We start from the raw sequence: 19,065 nt of genomic DNA, 5'->3' as shown, positions 1-19,065 counted from the left end.
GAGAAAAGAACAACAAATAAAAACAAAAACCCCATAAAAAAATAACAAAACCTTTGAAGGGGACATGTGTAATAAAATGTGACATTGGAAAAACAATAAGGAAGTGAATATAATTTTGTAAAAATCATGGTGGGAAAATTAAGGAAATAATTATTCTCAATGCAAAGAGACTAGGAAATTAAAATAATAAGAGAAAAGAGAAAATAAGAACTCCTGAAATCTGAACATATTTACTTTAAACAGATACACTAATAGTGCACAGCTAACTAATAGAGTATGGCAGTTGAATAACTCTGTGAATTTTAAGGAGACTCAGTACCTTGTCCAGGTGAACCAGCATGGGCATTCTACCAACTAACTGGGGAGAGGTTCCTGAGGGGCTGGCTAGTGGTGTAAGTGGAAAGCAAGGTTTCCCTGGTGGCAGTATCAAGATGCTGTTGAGCAGTGTGGGAGAAAGGCACTACAGAAGTTATAATGTTTTGTGGCCTACACTTCACAAAATTTCAGCTAACCGTGACCCAGTGGCAAAAAATAATAATAATAATAATAAAAATGCTAATACAAAAGCTATTAAATACTAATACCAATATGAATAACTAAATTCATTCTTTGCTCTTATAATACTAATACTAATGTAAGCTCAAGACAACATATTTATTATGTTTGAAACACATACACATGCACAGAAAACCTACATCATTTTTACCTTCTCAAGCATATCAAAGGGTGTTCCAAAGTGAGAACTCACACACACATGCTTAGTGACCACTCTCAACATATTTGATAGCCACAAGTTGAGGAAAAAGAAAATTCAGAGAGAATTCTGCTTTGGACACCAGTAAATGCTACTGCACTTCACTGATTTTACTTGTTTTCTCCAACCCCACCCCACAATCTTTCTCAAATTTAGAGTGAAGTTTTCAGAACAAAAATCTCATAGTGAAAAATAATTTATCCGAAGAACTTTTTTTTTTTCCCACTTACCTTTTTTCCCCCCTACTCTCTTCCTAAGCAATACAAGGAGTTCACAGGTTTTGTCCATCCAAGAATATCCTTAACTATTTCTGGTTTAAAAAACTTAGATATCAAACATTGTGAATGTATTTGTCACGCTCTTACTAAACACAGGTTGAACAAGGGATCGGGGCATAGACTTTGCTACACTCATATCTCCAGAACTCAGTCATGCCACAGGCATATATTCTCAGTGCCTGCCTGGATCTGCCTCCCAACAACCTAGGTAGAACAAGATGGGCTATGATCAGAAGCTACTGACAGTCTGATGCAAATCCGGCTCTGCTACCTGCTGGCCAGACACACGGGGCTGTGCCTGTCCACATTCTCTTCATCTTTAAATAGTATCAGAAGACCTAACTGGAAGGGTTATTGTTAGGATTAAATGGATTAACAAGTACTTGAAATGCTTTGGATATCACATAATAAAAACTGGCCATCACAAAGCAGTGTTGGAAAACTGTTTCCTCTCAAAAAGGAAGAAGAAAAATAGAATGGTTCCTGAAGAGAAATCTAGGAAATATTTTTCTTCTGCTCTATAATCATCCATTCCCTATTCCACAGCCACATTTCAAAATGCATTTCTAAGGCATCACTTGGAAGGTGGGCGAGGGGTGGGGATGGGCAAAATAGACAAAGGGGAGTATGAAGTCCAGTTATAAAATAAGTAAGTCATGGAAATGAAAAGTACAGCACAGGGAATATAGTTAGTATAGTTAACAAAATAATGTAATAATATTGTATGGTGACAGACGGCAACTACACTTATGGTGAGCACTAAGTAATGTACAGAATTACCAAATCATTAGGTTGTACACCTGAAACTAATATAACATATCTTAATTACACTTCAATAAATTTTAAGAAAATTCAATCATGGCCTCCAGGCCTTGAGTGGTCAGGCCTCTGGCCCCCTCTTCTCTGCCTGTCAACTCACACATCCATCTACATTAGCATTTATGTGCAGCACACACACTTCTCTGTCTTTAAATGGCCAACCTCAGTCCCTCCTTAATGATCACAAAAAAAAAAAAAAGAAAAGAAAAAAGAAAAACAGTCAAGGAAATAGGCACACATTTAAAATTTATTCAAGTCTGAAGAACCTTGAGATATGTCTTTTATACTGAAATGTACTCAAAGGTAGAAACAGGGAAAACAAAACTGATTATTAAATGGTATAAGTGGGAGTTATAAAATAGCCCAGAAAAGTAAGCTATACATGAGGGAAGCAAAGAAAAATTAAAATCCACAAAGCAAAGGTGTTAAGGAAATTTTTATGTTATGTTAGAAATATTCAGTGAAATATTTGATATTAACATGCAACGTCTTATAAAACTAGACATGCAGGGGCACTTGGGTGGCTCAGTTGTTAAGCGGCTGCCTTTGGCTCAGGTCATGATCCTAGGGTCCTGGGATCGAGCCCCACATCAGGCTCCCTGCTCGCTGGGAAGCCTGCTTCTCCCTCTCCCACTCCCCCTGCTTGTGTTCCTTCTCTCGCTGTGTCTCTCTCTGTCAAATAAATAAATAAAATCTTAAAAAAACAAAAAACAAAAAACTAGACATGCACTTACTATAACACCTGGTAATTTCTCCCCTGATCATTTATATCAGAAAAAGAAAAACCTATGTTCACTCAAAAAGTTGTACACTAATGTTCATAGCACCTTTATTTGTAATAGCCCAAATATGGAAATGATCAAAATGTCCCTCAGCATGTGCACAGTTAAACGAACTGGTACATTCATATCATGGACTACTACTCACCAATAAGAGGAAGTTGACTATTGATATACATACAAACTTGGATAAATCTTGAAGGAATTATGCTGAGTGAAAAAAAGCCAATCCCGAAAGGTTACACACCATATTATTCCATTTGTATAACATTTTTGAGATGACAAAACTATGGAAATGGTGAGATTAGCAGTTGTGAGGTGTTAGAGAGGAGGGTAGGAAAGAGGTGGCTGTGGCTGTAAAAGGGTAGCATGAGGAATACTTGTGGTGATGGAAGCATGAGGAATTCTTGTGGTGATGGACTGTTCTGTATCCAGACTGTGGTGATGGGCATCTTAGTCTATACATGATAAAATTACATAAAACACACACACAAACTCACAAGTATATGTAAAACTGGTAAAATCTAAATAAGGTCAGTGAATTGTATCCTGGATTCATATCCTGGTTGTGCTATCATAATATAGTTAGGAAAGATGTCATTGTTGGAGGAAAGCAGGCGAAGGGCACAGAAAATCATTCTGTATTGTTTCTTACAACTGCATGAGTTACATGTCAATCTACAGCTATCTCAAAATAAAAAGCTTTCAAAAAAGGCAGAAAGATGTGTTGGAGACAATCACTCAAACGTTTCAAATCAATAAGGAAGTGCACACCCCTCCGCATTATGGATTAATTAGATAATACTCTTCAAATGGGAACAAATGTAAGAAGAAAGGCCTCAAGTAAATAATTACAATCGACACATTAATTTTGTAAACCATTACTTCTCATGTCTGAAAGAGATAAAGATAGACTGAGTGAGATATGCTATACTTAATATCTAACCAAAAGCCAAGATGTGGTTCATAAAAGTACTACTAATTCCTAGATTTCTCAGTAAACCCATTAGAAGAAGGGAAAGCCAAGCCCGATGTATTCACCTGTTCAGTCAAAATTAACCTAGGATGAACAATCCACTTCCGTCTGTGAGAAATAAAATGGAACTCTGACTGCAGTACCTTGTAAACCCAAAGGTACATCCAAACCCTAAGGAAGAGGAGGAGAAGCTGATTTTGCAGAATAATGCCGTGTCTCTTTCTTTTCCCCATCTATTGAGTGCTGACTCTGCCCTGCAGCTGTATGTGCTCCCATGAAGTATCAGATTTATTGTTAGCACAAGCTCAACAGTTGAGGTACTACTATTACACTCACTTATGATAGGGAAATTAAGAGGCTCAGAGAGTTTAGATTAATAATATAGATATCTTAATAAATCCATCATTAAATCTCAGCTATTTACTAAATTTTCATTCTTGGGATTGGGGTTAGAAGGAACTACCTCTATTTAATATTAATACATTTTTCTTTTATTTACTCAGTTACTATAAATATGTAGAAATAAGAAATGTAAACTGAAAGAAAAAGCTTCTGCCAGGCCATAAAGTAAACAAAATAGTGAAATTTTCTTCCTAATCCATGTTTATAATAAGTTGTATCAAAAGGAATGAGAAAAATGGCACGACGTATTACAAGACACCAAGAAGAGGATCTAATAGACCTGAAAAATAAGAAATTCATCTAAAAGAAAGGAAAAATAAAATCCAAATCTCAGTCGGTAGAGAACATGACTCTTGATCTCAGGGTTATCAGTTTGAGCCTCAGGTTGTGCATGGAACCTACTTAAAAAACAAAACAAAGTAAAACCATTGGAGATGGGCACATTCATATACCAAAGTAATGGATTCATTTTTGACTCTGTGTTTTTGTTTCATTTTGCCTTTGTCCTTTATTCATGGTATAATTGATATACCCTCTATCCCCAAATTATAAGGGACATTCCAAATAAACTATTTGGTGCTTCTGAGCCAAATAAAAGGTCATATTTTTCCCCTTCATTTCAGGCACATAGTCACACTTGTTTGACTTGATATTTTCCTATTCCATCTTCCAGAAGATAACTGTCTCTAGTCTGTGCTTGACAATTTGGTCAATTCACTGTAATGAGAAACCTGGACAACAATGTAGAATGACTTCTAGTGTATATTAACATGAATAATTAAGAAGACAGTCTGCCACCTCCCTATCAAAATCATAAGATTTTAGGGTATCCTACACAAGATTCATGATTTATAACCTTCAAATTTATGTCCTAGACTCCTTAAAATAGTGCTGTCTCAAGAACGTGATATGGTCCTTCACACTGAAAGACTACTTTTTCCCCAAACAAAATCACATTTTATCAGTATTTCTAATTTTGCTGGTTCCTTAATCACTTGCCTTCTTAAATCCTTTCTCCAGCCCAAACAGATCATCTAATGAAGGCCCACACGGATTGGTGAATAAGAACATGGACTACAGAGTAACCTCAAACCTGGGCTTACTCATCTATACCATATATTCATTCGATCTACAGCTTTTTTCTTTTTCTAATTTATTTATTTGAGATAGGGGGAGAGAGAGAGAGAGAAAGAGAGGGAGAACGAGCAGGGGGAGCAGCAGAGGGAGAGGGAGAAGCAGCCTCCCCGCTGAGTAGGAAGTCCAATGTGGGGCTCGATCCCAGGACTCTGGGATCATGACCTGAGTGGAAGGCAGGTGCTTAATCAACTGAGCCACCCAGGTGCCCTGACCTACAGCTTTTTCATCTGGAAAATAAGGAAAGCAAATTGAATCTTAGAGCATTATTTTGCATACTAAATGATTTAATATATAGTAAGCCCTCAGCATTATACCTACCATACAGTAAACCTTCAAATGTGATACAACAATGACAAGGACAATGTTGAAGGAGGAAAGAAGAAGCTATTTTTCTCCAATTATTTCTTAGGAATTTATGGTCCAAATTAAAGTTTGACCAATTCTTCCTCTCATCTTGATGATATTTACAATATTGCAAGGCTATAGAGTCAACAAAATTCAGGAGAGATACCATACTGGACACATAAAGTCCAATCTGGGGTGTTTGTTTATTCCTTAATGTAATATCAAGAGCAAATTGGTAGAGGAGTGAAAAAATTATTTTTATGAGGCAAAAAGTGATCCCACTGAAAGAGCATGACACTGGCAGTCAGGTGGCTAGGGTTCTAGCCCTGTTTCTTCCGTTAATCTGAAAAATCAGAGCAAGTCATTTCCCTCTTCTAGGCCACATACTCTCTCCATCCCCCAAAAAGGAGCTGATACTATAAGATTTTTAAGAACCCTCAAGAATTAACATTCTACCTTTTTGTTAGGGAAAGGAAAAAAGGCTGTGGCATGAACACTAATGTAGCATATAGATGGCACTTCCAATGTTCGGCCTTTTAAGTGTACAGTGGCCAGACTCCAAGGAAAAGCTAAGTATCCCAGTTACTCTGTTTGCCATCCTCTTCTTGTCCTCCGTTCTTCCCATCTTGTTTTTACCATTTTGTGGCTTATGACCCCATCCCAACCTCTCAATATAAAGCTAGTCTATATCACTAAGAAATAAAAGTTGCCGTACTGAAATTTAATAACTTAAATATTTATATCCACTCAAAAAGAAATCCAAGCTTACTATTCTCTTATATGATTACTTCAAAGGAAGGGAGGCAAAAGCAGAACAGGAACAAAGAGAAATAGATGGCAAAGCCTTGTTTTTCTGGTTCAAGCAGAACAAAAGAAATTTTAAATGCATAGAATCCCAAACTAAATTGAAAATGACACAAAGCTAAACAGAACTAGTTAGGGGCGCCTGGGTGGCTCAGTTGGTTAAGCAACTGCCTTCGGCCTAGGTCATGATCCCAGGGTCCTGGGATCGAGCCCCACATCGGGCTCCCTGCTCAGCGGGGAACTTGCTTCTCCCTCTCCCTCTGACTACAGCTCTGCCTACTTGTGCTCTCTCTCTCTCTCTCTGTGTCAAATAAATAAATAAAAAAAAAAAATCTTAAAAAAAAAAAATTTAAAAAATAAAATAAAATAAAATAAAAAATAAATAAATAAAAAATAAACAGAACTAGTTAGAGGTGGAGGTGAATAGATTATAGGAGAAAGTGATCTCTCCAAGTCAAGTACATTCATATTTGAGAGGTTAAGTATGTATATATAAGTATTTATAAATAGGAGAACATGAAAGATCACTAAAATGAGATAATATATTATTAAACCATAAATGGTACTTGCTAATTTTTATTAAATAAGTCTTAATAGAAAAAGATCACAAGTTAATCATAGGGCTAGTATAGTGCTATTTATTATATTCTACTTCAACACTGATTAGTTCCAGGATGGATACATGTCTCAGCAGATCAATGAAAATCACTTCAGAATTTCTGGTAAAATACTGAAAAAGAAAGCCTTCTTTTTATTGGACTTGTAGCTGTGAGTTACCACATGGAAAAGACCTAACAACCTTTTCAGACCAATATACCTGAAGCATGAAATCTTCTCCCTGTGGCTTTCAATTATAAGTACTATTAAATTCTTTTTTGTGCTTAAGCCAGAGTATTACTGACTTCCCTGAGTAATACAACTTGTCAACCTTTATATATGCTTGGCTTTCTGACTAATCAAATGAGTTGTAAAGATGATTATTTAATATAATCCTTGTTTTAAAAAAATGACAAGATACAAAGTAATAAATGTAACAACAGGCTGATCCATAGCACCGTGTAACAAAAAAAGTATTCTTGGGTCATCCTGATATGTATTATAATACTCTAATACAAGAATGTGAAAGAGAAAAGACAGTTGCTAAAAGATAGCTGGAAAGGATTTTATTTTATTTTATTTTATTTTATATTTTTATTTTATTTTATTTTTTATTTTATATTTTATTTTATTTTATTATTTTATTTTATTTTATATTTTATTTTTTATTTTTTATTTTATTTTATTTATTTTTTATTTTATTTTATTTTTATTTTATTTTATTAAGATTTATATATTTGAGAGAGAGACAAACAAATGAGTGGAGAAGAGGGAGAGATTATCCAAGCAGACTCCTGCTGAGCATGGAGTCCTATGTGGGACTTGATCTCATGACCCATAAGATCAGGACCTGAGACAAAACCAAGAGTCAGGCACTTAACTGACTGAGCCACCCAGGCACCCCTATTTTATTTTTAAGATTTAAAAATTTTAAGTAATCTCTACACCTAACCTGGGGCTCAAACTCACAACTCTGAGATCAAGAGTCAGATGCTCCATCAACTGAGACACCCAGGTGCCAGCTGAGAAGTATTTTAAAGATAATAAATGAGATCAGACTTAAAAAAAGTCTTCCAGAGAAATGTGCAAGAGTTGACAACATACTAGTTCAGTATTCTACCTAGCACTCTTGTTCTATTTTGCATTCTAACATTTGCCAAAATAACCTGTGAGCCATTCCAAGGATCCCCCTGGAGAGAAAACTATTAATAGATTTGGAATAGACACCATGTTCACCCACTTCTTCCCCACCTCCTGATGGAGAGACCACTCAGGAAGAAACCATGAAAAAGAACACAGTCTCACAGGAAAGGAAGCTTTTCTAGGTATATGAAGTATTTTTAAGATCAAACAGTTTGTTAAGAAACAAGAGTTTCCAGTCACTTGCTTGTAGTAGCAACTTACAAACTACATCTTGCAACTCATTAGAACGAACCTACATCAATTTAGTGAGACTAGGATTATGGTAAAAATAAAAGAGAATGAAGAGTATATCAAACCTAGTAAGGTTAGTGCTGTTTATAAAATGTTTGCCTCAGGGGTGTGAGTGTGTGTGTGTGTGTGTGTGTGTGTGTGCATGTAAGTCATGTGTGCGCTGGGAGAAGATATAAGATGTATTTCTTACTAGGGGTCGCAGTCACAAAAGTCTGAAAGCTACTGGCTTTCAGATACAGCAAAAGATACAACAAAAGAAAGGCCTAATACAGAACCCTCCAAGTAAGATCAATAATAAGTCTTCTATTGAACTGTGAGAAGTTCTATGGGGAGGGATCAGTAGACCTTGTAAGAACGGACTCATCTTTCAGAAAAATTTCTGAGACCTAAAGGACACCTGGAGAAAAAGAAAACGTCATGAAAATAGTAATGATCAAATTTATATATCTTAATGTAAAATACTTTCAATTGGCACATTCTTTACCCACAGTCTCAGATGTCAGTGCAGGCCTTACCTGAAAGTGTCTTTTGGTAAGAAACACACTGATGTCTCCACAAAGAAATGGCAGATCTCTCTCGATTCTGCAGGCCATTTAGTCTTTCTGCTAGCCCGCCTCTGTTTAATGAATTATAATGTATTAAGTTAGTTAAAAGAAACGTTTCAAAATAGTTGGAACATTTATATTTTATACTCTCCAACCAGAGACAAATAGATTAAACATACAAATCCTAACTTATTTGGCATTACATCGTCTTCCTAGAGGCCCAATCCTCCTAGATCAGTAATTTTTTAAAGATTTCTTAGAAGCTCAGTTTCTGGATTCTTAGAAATACAAGCTACTTTCAGATCAATTTGACTTCCTTTCTATTCTTTCCTAGTTTATTTATCCCATAAACATATACGGATCACTTCTTTCCTGTTCTACCTAGCAAAGTGCTAGATGCCAGGAATGCAAAGAAGGCAATGAGCCATGCCATGGGGGAGCCTCACAATCTGACAAAACATATAAATTAAAGTGTGGTCAGAATTGTAGTCAAGAATAAAACCTGCAAATTGCTGATAGGCAATACATTAAATAAGAAAATTTGGGTATGGGCTTATTATTTGGACCACAGAGACAATTGAGTATTAATCACAAGCACACAGCAAGGATACCAACATTATAAAAATAAAAAAAACTTCCATGTATGGCAAGAAGATGATTCATAAAAATGGACATACTTCATAAAAACCCTTCCCCATCAATGAATAATATATATATTATACCATTATATATTACTACACTAATATATCAATTATATTATTATAATATTTATATATTATATATAATATACATTATATATTATAATTACATATTGTTATATAATTACATTGTTATATATTATATGATATAATAAATATAAGTATATTTTATATTAACATAATACAATGCTTATATTAACATATATTAAATCATATATAATAAGTATATTCATTTATATGTATATTATAAATACATATGAACATATATAAATATTTTTGATTCAGTAAACTACCTAGGGTCAGAGAAGTCAGCAGCTCCTAACACATCTGTGCTCTCAAGAAAAGTCAGGTTCAGTTGTTAACCACCATATGACCACATGCTACATAATTTATCAATATATTATCTCATACAATTATGTACCAGCTCACTGATCGTTTCAGTACACAGATAACGTACTGAAGATAGATAAAAGAGATCATTTTATTCTAATAATATACCTTTATAAAGAAAGAACAAATATCAATAATTACCAAATAGATGATAAAAACCAGAGCTTAGAGAGAGGTTAAGGAAATTCTCCAATATTACATAACTAGCCAGATGATGAAATAAGTTGTTGAAACCAGAAAAGACTTATCATAGTGCCCAGCATTTAAACCTTCAAAAAATAGTCATTGGTGTTACTGATTTTGTTATGATTTTTACTTGCACCTTATGCTCTTTCCACTGAAATGACTGAAAGGTCTTATTTTTATACATATTATGTATATTATCATACTACCTACTTTGTTTTTCTATAGACACTTGTTTTCCAATGGCACTATTATTTCTGAATGTGTAATATATAAATATATATATATATAATTCTCATAATCACAAATATGCCAAAGAACCTCTACTTTATAAAAATGTCTATCTCTACTTAATATATGTGTAAGCTCCGCTTCATAGCCTTCTGTTTACAGAAAGTAACTCATTTATACTCCTTTTCTAAACAACATTATAAAAGTCTAAGTACTATTGTCATCCTCATTTTACACATGATAAACTGAGGCACTGAGAAATTAAACACCTATGCAAGGTGAGACATGTAATAAGTGGCACACCTGGATGCACACCCAGGCAGTCTGGCTCCAGAGTTCATAAGCTTAGCTTCAATGATATATCAACTGCCTCTTAGAAAGTACTACTTAAAAAGAAACTCATAATAAATACAGAAAAAAAAGCAAAACACTGTATTTTTTGTACAATGATCTAGACAGTTATTTGTCAAATGTTGGTTTTTCAATCCTATGACTGTGAAGAAAAGAAAAAAGAAAAGAAGAAAAAATGCAATCTGAAAGCAGTATACAGTTAAGGCCACATCCCCAAGTAAACTGTAGAATCTCACAAGTAAACTGTAGGAATTAGAAGATGAAAAGTAAAAAGATAGAGTAAAAATAAATGCAGAACAGTTCTCTGCATGTGGGAATATCTAGAGCCATAAGATAGAATCAGCATTTGAGCTTGCTTTTAGTTATTAGGAGCTGTACTGGTGCTTCACAGAATATCTCTGTTCCAATCTGCCCAGAGAAATTCTCATCATATGCAACAAAACTTAGGAATGGAAACACCATGACTTCTATTCAACAATCATAATTCTAGTAAAAACCTGTACCACATTATTTTTTTTTAAGATTTTATTAATTAGAGAGAGAGAGAGTGCAAGCGAGAGAGCACAAGCAGGGGGAGCAGCAGAGGGAGAGGGAGAAGCCAACTCCCCACTGAACAGGGAGCCTGACCTGGGGCTCGGTCTCAGGAAAGGCAACTGCTTAACTGACTGAGCCACACAGGCACCCCCATACCACATTATTTAAAAAAAAAAAAAAGTCATGCAGGCAGTTCAATAAGGCTCTGTTTGTATACATACAAATTAACTTTTTTTTTTTTAAGTTCCACTGAAGTATAATTGACAGATTTACTAAGATATTTAAAGTGTATATTGTGGTGATTTGATATAAATTGTGAAAGGATTCCTCCCATCTAGTTAATTAACAAATCCATTACCACACATATTTAACTTTTGTGTGTGTGTATGAGAATATTAAAGTTCTACTCTCTTAGCAAATTTCAACTGTACAATACAATGTTAACAACATTAGTCACTGTGTTTTACTTTTTCTTTTTACACTAATGTCAGATTTTTTTTTTTTGTTCTTCAATCTGAAAACTATTATAGGTTATCAAAGCTCAAAGGTAGTAGCTATTACTGTATTTTACTTTAAATCCTCAGAACTTATTCATCTTTTACTTTAAATCCTCAGAACTTGTTCATCTTATATCTGGTACCCTTTTACCACATTCTCCATACATACACAACTGGCACTGGCAACCACTTTCTTACTCTCTGTTTCTATGAGTTTGACTTCTTTTTTGTTTTTAGATTCCACTTAATAAGTGATACCATGCAAGTACTTATCTTTCTCTGTCTGGCTTATTTCACTTTGCATAATGCCCTGAAGGTCCACCTATGTTGTCACAAATGGCAGGACTCCCAGCTTTCTCATGACTGTATAATATTCATGTGTGTGTGTGTGTGTGTGTGCGCGCACGTGCGCGCATGTGCACATCACATCTTCTTGTCCATTTATCCACCGGCTGAGATTAGGTTGTTTCCACATATTAACTATTCTGAATAATGCTATGATAAACATGGGAGTGCAAATATTTCTTTGATATCCTGTTTTCATTTCTTATAGATTTACTACTGAACAGTGAACTGGTAGATCATAAGATAGTTCTGTATTTAATTTTTTTCTTAAGAAATCGCCATACTGTTTTCTATAGTGGCTGTACCAATTTACATTCCCACCAACAGTGCACATAGTTTCTCTTATCTTCACATCCCCACCAGTACTTGTTATTTCATCTTTTTTTCCCCCTAAAGATTTATTTATTTATTTTACAGAGAGAGAGAGTGCACACATGCACAGGAGCAGTGGGGGGAACAGAGGGAGAAGAGCAGACTCCCAATGAACGTGGAGCCCAAGACAGGGCTTGATCTCATGATCCTGAGATCATGACCTGAACTGAAATCAAGAGTCAGTTGCTCAACAGACTGAGACACCCAGGCTCCCACATCTCTTGTCTTTTGATGATAACCAATCTAACAGGTATGATTGAGATCTCTGAATTTTGTCTTACATTACCTTGATGATTAGTGATGTAGAGCACCTCTTTCATGTACCTGTTGGCCATTTGTATGTCTTCTTCGATAAGTATCTATTCAGTTACTCTGCCCTTTTTTAATTGGATTGTTTTCTTTGCTGAGTTGTAGGTGTTCATTATGGATTTTGGATATCAATCTTTTAATAGATGTATAATTTGCAAATATTTCCTCCCTTTCAGAAGAATGCCTTTTTCATTGTGTTAATGGTTTTCTTTTTTGGTGTAGAAGCTTTTCAGTTTGGTGTAGTCCCACTTGTTTATTTTTGCTTTAATTTCTTTTGCTTTTGGCATCAAATCCAAAAAATCATTGCCAAGATCTATGTCAAGGAACTTACCCCCAAGTCGTCATCTAAGAGTTTTATGGTTTTGGGTCTTAAATTCAAATCTTTAATACATTCTGAATCAATTTTTGCGTATTGTATAAGATCATAGTCTAGTTTCATTCTTTTGCATGTGGCTGTCCAGTTTTCCCAGCACCATTTATTGAAGAGACTGTCCTTTCCCCATTGTATATTCTTGGCTCCTTTGTCACAAAGAAATTGACCATATATGCATAGGTTTATTTCCAGACTTTCCATTATGTTCCATTGAAATATATGTCTATTTTTATACCAGTACCATACTGTTTTGATTGCTACTGCTTTGTGATATAGATTGAAATCAGGAAATGTGATGCCTCCAGCTTTGTTCTTCTTTCTCCAGATGGTGTTGGCTCTTTAAAGTCTTTTGTGGATCCATGCAAATTTTAAGATTGTTCTATCCCTGTGAAAAATGCAGTTGGAATGTTGACAGGGCTTGCACCGAATCTGTAGATTGCTTTGGGCAGTATTAACATACTAACAATATTAATTCTCCCAATCTATGAACACATTTATTTTTTACTTCCTTGATTTCTTTCATCAGTGTCTTATACTTTTGAGTGTACAGTACTTTTACCTCTTGGGTGAAATTTCTTCCTATGTATATGAGCGAGGGGAGGGGCAGAGGGAGAAGGGGAAGGAGAAGCCAACTCCCTGCTGAGCGGTGAGCCTGACCCAAGGTTCAATCCCAGGACCTTGAGATCATGACCTGAGCTGGTCAGATGCTTCACCAACTGAGCCACGCGGGTGCCCCTCTTCCTAGGTATTTTAATATTTTGATGCAATTATAAATGGGATTATTTTCTTAATTTCTCTCTTGGATAGTGTAGAGAAATACAACTGATTTCTGTGTATTGATTTTGTATCCTGAAACCACTGAATTCATTTACTAGTTCTAACAGTTTATTGCTGGAGTCTTTAGGGTTTTCTACATATAATATCATGTCATCTGTAAATAGAGACAGTTTTATTTTTAACTCTGCAATTTAAATGCCTTTTATTTCTTTTTCTCGCCTAACTGCTTTGGCTAGGACTTCTAGTAATCTGTTGAATAAAAGTGACAAGAGTGGGCATCATTGTCTTGTTCCTCATCTTAGGAGTATCATGTCTGTTGTAGGCTTATTATATGTGCCTTTTTATGTTGAGGTACCTTCTATACTCAAATCATTGGCATTTTTTCTTATGAATTGATGTTGACATTTGTCAAAAGCATTTTCTGCATCTATTGAGATACTCATATGATTTTTCTCCTTCATTTTGTTAATGTGGTATATATATCATGTTGATTGATTTGTGTATGTTGAACCATCCTTGCATCCTTGGAATCAATCCCAATTGATCATGGTGTATGAACCTTTTTTCAATTTGGTTTACTAAAACTTTGTTGGGGATTTTTGTGTCGATGTTGAACAGAGATATTAGTCTGTAATTTTCTTGTGGTGTCTTTCTCTGACGTTAGTATCAGAATAATGCTGGCCTCGTAAAATGACTTTGGAAACGTTCCCTCCTCTTTTATTTTTTAAAAGACTTTGAGAAGGATTAGGTAGAATTTGCCAGTGAAGGCATTTGTTTCTGAACTTTTCTTTGTTGGGAGGTTTTTGATTACTGATTCAATATCCTTACAAGTAATTGATCTGTTCAGATTTTCTATTTCTTCTGCTTCAGTCTTGGTAGGCTATATGTTTCTGGGATTTATCTATTTCTCTTAGGTTGTCCAATTTGTCAGTGTATAATTGTTCACAGTAATTTCTCATGACCCTTTGTATTTCTGTGGTATCAGTTGTAATGCCTCCTCTTGCATATCTAATTTTATTCATTTGAGTCTTTTTTTCATTTCTTGGTATGTCTAGATAAAGACTTATCTATTTTTTAATCTTTTCCAAAAATCGTCTCTTAGTTTCATTGATAGTTTCTATTGTCATTTTAGTCTCTATATCATACACTTCTACCATGATTTTGATTATTTCCTTCCTTCTACTAACTTTGGGCTTAATTTGTTTTTTTATGATTCTTTGAGGTATAAAGTTACATTGTTTACTTCAGGTCTTTTTTCTTTCTCTTACTAAAGGCATTTTTAAAAATTTTTTAATTTAAATTCAATTAGCCAACTTAAAGTACATCATTAGTTTCAGATGTAGTGTTCAATTCATCAGTTGTGTATAACACCTAGTGATCATCACATCACATGCCCTCCTTAATACCCATCACCCAATTACCCCATCCCCCTCCATCAACCCTCCCTTCCAGCAACCCTCAGTTTGTTTCCTATAGTTAAGAGTCTCTCATGGTTTGTCTCCCTCTCTGATGACTTCCCATTCCCCCCCTTCCTCTATTACCTCTGTGCTGTTTCTTATATTCCACATATGAGTGAAACCATATAATTGTCTTTCTCTGATTGACTTATTTTGCTCAGCGTTATACTCTCCACTTCCATCCATGTTGATGTAAATGGTAAGTATTCATTCATTCTGATGGCTGAGTAATATTCCACTGTACATATATACCACATCTTCTCTTTATCCATTCATCTGTCAATGGACATCTTGGCTCTTTCCACAGTTTAGCTATTGTGGACGTTGTTGCTATGAACACTGGGGTGCAGGTGCCCCTTCGGATCACTACATTTGTATCTTTGGGGGTAAATACCCAGTAGGGAAATTGCTGGGTCGTAGGGTAGCTCTGTTTTTAATTTTGTGAGAAACCTCCATACTGTTTTCCCGAGTGACTGCACCAGTTTGCGTTCCCACCAACAGTGTAAGAGGGTTCCTCATTCTCTACATCCTCGCCAACATTTATTGTTTCCTGTCTTGTTAATTTTAGCCATTCTGACTGGTGTAAGGTGGTATTTCATTGTGGTTTTGACTTGTATTTCCCTGCTGCTGAGTGATGTGGAGCATTTGTTCATGTGTCTGTTGGTCATTTGTATGTCTTCTTTGGAGAAATGTCTGTTCATGTCTTCTGACCATTTCCTGACTGGATTATTTGTTTTGGGGGTTTTGAGTTTGAGAAGTTCTTTATAGATCTTGGATACTAGCCCTTTATCTGATATGTCATTTGCAAATATCTTCTCCCATTAATATAGGCATTTATCTCTATGAACTTCCCTCTTAGAACTGCTTTTGTTGCATCCCATTAGTTCTGGTATATTGTATTTCTATTTCTTTGGAATTGAGATTTTTTTTATTTCTCTTGTGATTTCTTTGACCCACTGGTTGTTCAGGAGCATGTTTTTTAATCTCCATGTATTTGTGAATTTTCCAGTTTTCTTCCTATAATTGATTTCTAGTTTCAAACCATTGTGGTCAGAAAAGATGGCTATGATTTCAATCTTCTATGTTGTTAAGACTTGTTTTGTGGTCTAACATACGATCTAGCCTGAAAAATGTTCCAGGTGCTCTTGAGAAGAATGTGTACTTTGCTGTTCTTAGATGTATTGTCCTATAAATGTCTGTTAAGTCCATCTGATGTAATGTCTCTAAGTCAAATGTTTCCTTAATGATTTTATCTGGATGATCTAGCTATTGTTGAAAGTGGGGTGCTGTAGTCCCCTAATATTATTGTATTTCTGCCTTCTTTCATATCTGTTAAATTTGCTTCATATATTTAGGTGCTCCAATGTTAGGTACATACGCATTTATAATTGTTCTATCCTCTTGATGAACCGATACCCTTGTGATTACATAATGATCATGTTTTTATTAGAGTTTGTGGCTCAAAGTCTGTTCTGTCTGATATAAGTATAGCAACCCCTTTGGGTTTCAATTTTCACAGAATATGGTTTTCTATTCTTTCACTTTCAGTCTATGTGCTCCTTTAAGGAATGAATGAGTTTCTTAGAGGCACATATAGTTGGGTTTTATTCTTTTAATCATTCAGCCACTCTATGTCCTTTGATTGGAGAATTTAATCCCTTTATATTTATAAGTAATTGCTGAAAGATAAGGACTTACTATTGCCATTTTCTTAATTGTTTTTTGCCTTTTTGTAATACAATTGTTCTTTTCTTCCTTTCTTTGTCTCTTCCATATTAATTTGATGATTTCCTATAATAGTCTGTATTGATTCCTTTCCCTTTATCTATTACAGTTTTTTTTATAAGATTTTATTTATTTATTTGAGAGAGAGAGAGCACAGAGGGAGAGTGAGAAGGAGAAGTAGACTCTGCACTGAGCAGGGACCCCAATGTGGGGCTTGATCCCAGGACCCTGAGATCAAGACCCAAGCTGAAGGTAGACACTTAACCAACTGAGCCACCGAGGCACTGCTTATTACAGGTTTTTACTTCGCAGTTACTATGAGGCTTAAGACACCTTATATTTATAACAGTCTATTTTAACCTATAACAACTTGAATTCAAATGCAGACTAGAGCTCTATATATTTATTCTCCCCTGTTACAATGTTTTTGATGTCACAAGTTACATCTTTTTATCTTGTTTAGCCATTAACAAAATTTTTGTATAGATTTTTTAATACTTTTGTTTTTTAATCTTCATACTATAAGTGATTTACCCACCACCATTACATCATTAGAATATTCTGAAATTAACTACATATTTACATTTACCGATGAGATTATACTTTCATGTTTTCCTGTTACTCTTTAGTGTCCTTTTGTTTCAGCTTGAACAAGTCCCTTTAACATTTCTTGCAACACTAGACTAGTGTTGATGAACTCCTTTAGCTTTTGCAGTTGTGTAAAACTCTTAATTTCTCTTTCAGTTCAGAAGGACAACTTTGCTGGGTAGTGTATTTTTGGTTGGCAGCTTTTTTTCTTTTAGCACACTGAATATATCATGCCACTCCCTACCTGACTGCCAAGTTTCTGCTAGAAAATCCACTGACTAAAAATCCGTGGGGGTTACCTTGTACATAACAAGGTAAATTTTCTCTTGCTGCTTTAAAAATTCTCTTCTTGGGATGCCTGGATTGCTCAGTTGGTTAAGCGTCTGCCTTTGGCTCAGGTCATGATCCCAGGGTCCTGGAATCAAGTCCCACAATGGGCTCCTTGCTCAGCAGGGAGCCTGCTTCTCCCTCTGCCTGCCGTTCCCCCTGCCTGTGCTCTCTCTCTCTAATAAATAAATAAAATCTTTAAAAAAAATAAAATAAAAATCTCTTAACTTTTCATAATTTAATTATGTTTCTTGGTGTGGGTCTCTTGAATTCATCTTATTTATAACTCTGTGGACTTCTTGAAACTAGATGCCCATTTCTTTCCCCAGATTAGGGAAGTTTTTAGCCATTATTTCTTCAATAAGCTTTCTGCTCCTTTCTGTCTCTCTTCTTCTGGGATAACTATATTGCAAATATTCATCCACTTGATGGTATCCTTTACGTCCCTTAAGGTATCTCTGGTCTCTTCCATTTTTTTTTCCCTTTTTGTTCCTGTGTTTGGATGAATTCCACTGCCCAATCTTTGAGTTCACTGATCTTTTCTTCCAGCTGATCTAGTCTTTTGAATTTTTCTGTAGTTACTGTATTCTTTTCAGGTCTGTGGTTTCTGTTTGGTACATTCTTTTATTTTCTATCTCCTAAAATTCTCACTTTGTTCATGCATTATTCTCCTGACCATGGTAAACATCTTTATGACTATTATTTTGCACCCTTTGTCAGACAAATCACTTATCTCCATTTCATTAAGGTCTGTTTCTGGAGTTTTTCCTTGTTCTTTTTTTGGAACATGTTCCTGTTTCTTCATTATCCTTGATTCTCTGTTTTGGTTTCTATGCATTACGTAAAACAGCCACTCTTCCAGTCTTTATAGAGTGGTCTTGTGTAGGAGATGAACCTTATTGTTCAGCCTGCCCTGAGCTCTTAGTTGTCTCTTTGTGGAAGTCAAAACTCCCTTTTTTTTCTTAGTAGCTCCCAGTAGTTGTGGGTGCCAATACCTGTCAGTGTGCCAAAGGGTAGGATCTCAGTCAGCACTAGATA

General features: G+C 35.3%; 1 protein-coding gene across 4 annotated transcripts in view; it reads right to left on the bottom strand.

Moving 5' to 3' along the window:
- The window catches only part of SPIDR (scaffold protein involved in DNA repair), a 562,488-nt gene that overhangs the window by 310,180 nt on the left and 233,243 nt on the right, over positions 1-19,065 (bottom strand). For 3 of the 4 annotated variants that reach the window (XM_032421906.1, XM_032421904.1, XM_032421905.1), the window contains one exon: positions 8,841-8,941. The exons of the other annotated variant lie outside the window; for it this stretch is intronic. In XM_032421906.1, the coding sequence (XP_032277797.1) occupies positions 8,841-8,941 (101 nt within the window). The remainder of the gene's footprint in view (positions 1-8,840; positions 8,942-19,065) is intronic. 4 annotated transcript variants of the gene reach the window in all.

This window comes from Phoca vitulina, unplaced genomic scaffold (assembly GCF_004348235.1).
Source record: "Phoca vitulina isolate PV1807 unplaced genomic scaffold, GSC_HSeal_1.0 scaffold25, whole genome shotgun sequence".
Classification (NCBI taxonomy): domain Eukaryota; kingdom Metazoa; phylum Chordata; class Mammalia; order Carnivora; family Phocidae; genus Phoca; species Phoca vitulina.
Note: the sequence above shows the minus strand (reverse complement) of the source record. Positions and strands in the feature narration are given on the sequence as shown.